Source organism: Puntigrus tetrazona, chromosome 8 (genome assembly GCF_018831695.1).
Source record: "Puntigrus tetrazona isolate hp1 chromosome 8, ASM1883169v1, whole genome shotgun sequence".
NCBI classification, from domain to species: Eukaryota; Metazoa; Chordata; class Actinopteri; order Cypriniformes; family Cyprinidae; genus Puntigrus; species Puntigrus tetrazona.
In genome coordinates this window covers 23,820,787-23,822,267 of record NC_056706.1, presented here as the reverse complement: position 1 = coordinate 23,822,267, position 1,481 = coordinate 23,820,787, and the positions used below count along the sequence as shown (strand labels likewise).

The following is a 1,481-nucleotide window of genomic DNA, read 5'->3' as shown; positions in this document are numbered from 1 at the left end:
ATGAATTATTTTGTAAATTTACCATGTGCTTTTCCCGCTAACAGGTGACATCTACAAGCATTACAAAACTGGTCAAAGTCTGGGTTATGGATCATTTGGAGAAGTCTTTGAAGGCATCCGTCTGTCAGATTCCAAAAAGGTATGTTTCTTTCCTTGCAAACACAATGATTCGTATTGTCTTGGAATGCAGAATCACGAAAAATACTTTGCGCAGACAATTATTGTACGCCATTCTCGCGAAAAAAACAACTGCAATTTGTTTCTCAGGTTGCTATCAAATTTGTGAGGAAGAGGGAAAACATGCGAAAAATCAAGATGGTACATATACGCCTTGTATTTGCTGCATTTGAATTGATTTAAAATTGGTTTCGTCTATTATTCCTCAAACCTAATTACACGAATGAAGGAAATAATTCTGAATAAACCTCTCTCTCTCCCGCAGGATTCGTTCTCCAAAGCCTTGCCAGTAGAGATCGCTTTGATGATGCTCATAAACAGAGGCCCTAGAGTTCCTCAAATAATACAGCTGCTGGACTGGTACGAGGCGCCGAAAGAATACGTTCTTATCTTAGAGCGGCCCATGCCATGCGAAGACATGGACTCGTTTCTAAAGCGACACCAAGGCCGCGTCGAGGAACGTTCAGCACGAGTTGTGATGCGGCAGGTTGTCGCCGCTGCAGTGATATGCTGCCGGAGGGGCGTCTTCCACAGGGACATCAAGCTGGAAAACCTTCTCATTAACAGAAACACCTTGCAGGTCAAATTAATAGACTTCGGCTGTGGTACACGCATGAAGAGGACTGCCTATTCAGCATTCTGTGGAACAAAGATCTACGCTCCCCCTGAGCGTAACTATTACGCCGAGCCTACAACAGTGTACTCTTTAGGCGTTCTGTTGTACAGGATGGTGTGCGGGAAGTTCCCCGACCGTGAGATCCAGAAGATCTTTGACAGGACCTGGTACACAGGAAAACTTTCTAAAGGTGAGAACAAGGCGGACAGATCATGCAGGAGCTTTTAGAATTGCTTAAAACAACGCAATCGGTTGTTACAGCAAGTACGACGCCCACCCTAATCATCCGACGTCTCTCTCTTCTTTCTGCACAGAATGCATCGATCTGATCTGTTCCTGCATGGACGGAGATCCAGACGAGAGGATTGGTTTGGAAAAGATCCTCCAACATGACTGGTTCTAGGCACTGATCCTGGATGCAAAAATAAAAAGGAGTTTATATGCAATACGTTTATTTAGAATAGTTCTAAGTTAAAGCACAGCTTACATGCACTTTGCAGGAAAAAACATTTAAAATGTTTACGCAATTATATTTTTATTCATTATTATAATTATTATATAGCTCCAAGGTGCAATTGCAGGATCAAGCACAGCGTACATACACATTGCAAAAATTTTATTTTTTTTAATTTAAAAAAAAAGTATAATTAACATAGAATAACTTTAAAATACATAGTCTGTCCCAAAG

General features: G+C 41.3%; 1 protein-coding gene across 1 annotated transcript; it reads left to right on the top strand.

Moving 5' to 3' along the window:
- The first annotated feature begins 399 nt into the window (after positions 1-399).
- On the top strand, positions 400-1,201 carry LOC122350426 (serine/threonine-protein kinase pim-2-like). The gene has a single exon (XM_043246877.1). It carries the CDS (start codon positions 401-403, stop codon positions 1,019-1,021), a length of 621 nt encoding a protein of 206 aa, XP_043102812.1. The 5' UTR covers position 400; the 3' UTR covers positions 1,022-1,201.
- The last annotated feature ends 280 nt before the right edge of the window (positions 1,202-1,481 follow it).

Excerpts from the sequence above, each read along its gene's own strand:
- LOC122350426 (XM_043246877.1), top strand. The coding sequence starts at position 401 with ATGAAGGAAATAATTCTGAATAAACCTCTCTCTCTCCCGCAGGATTCG.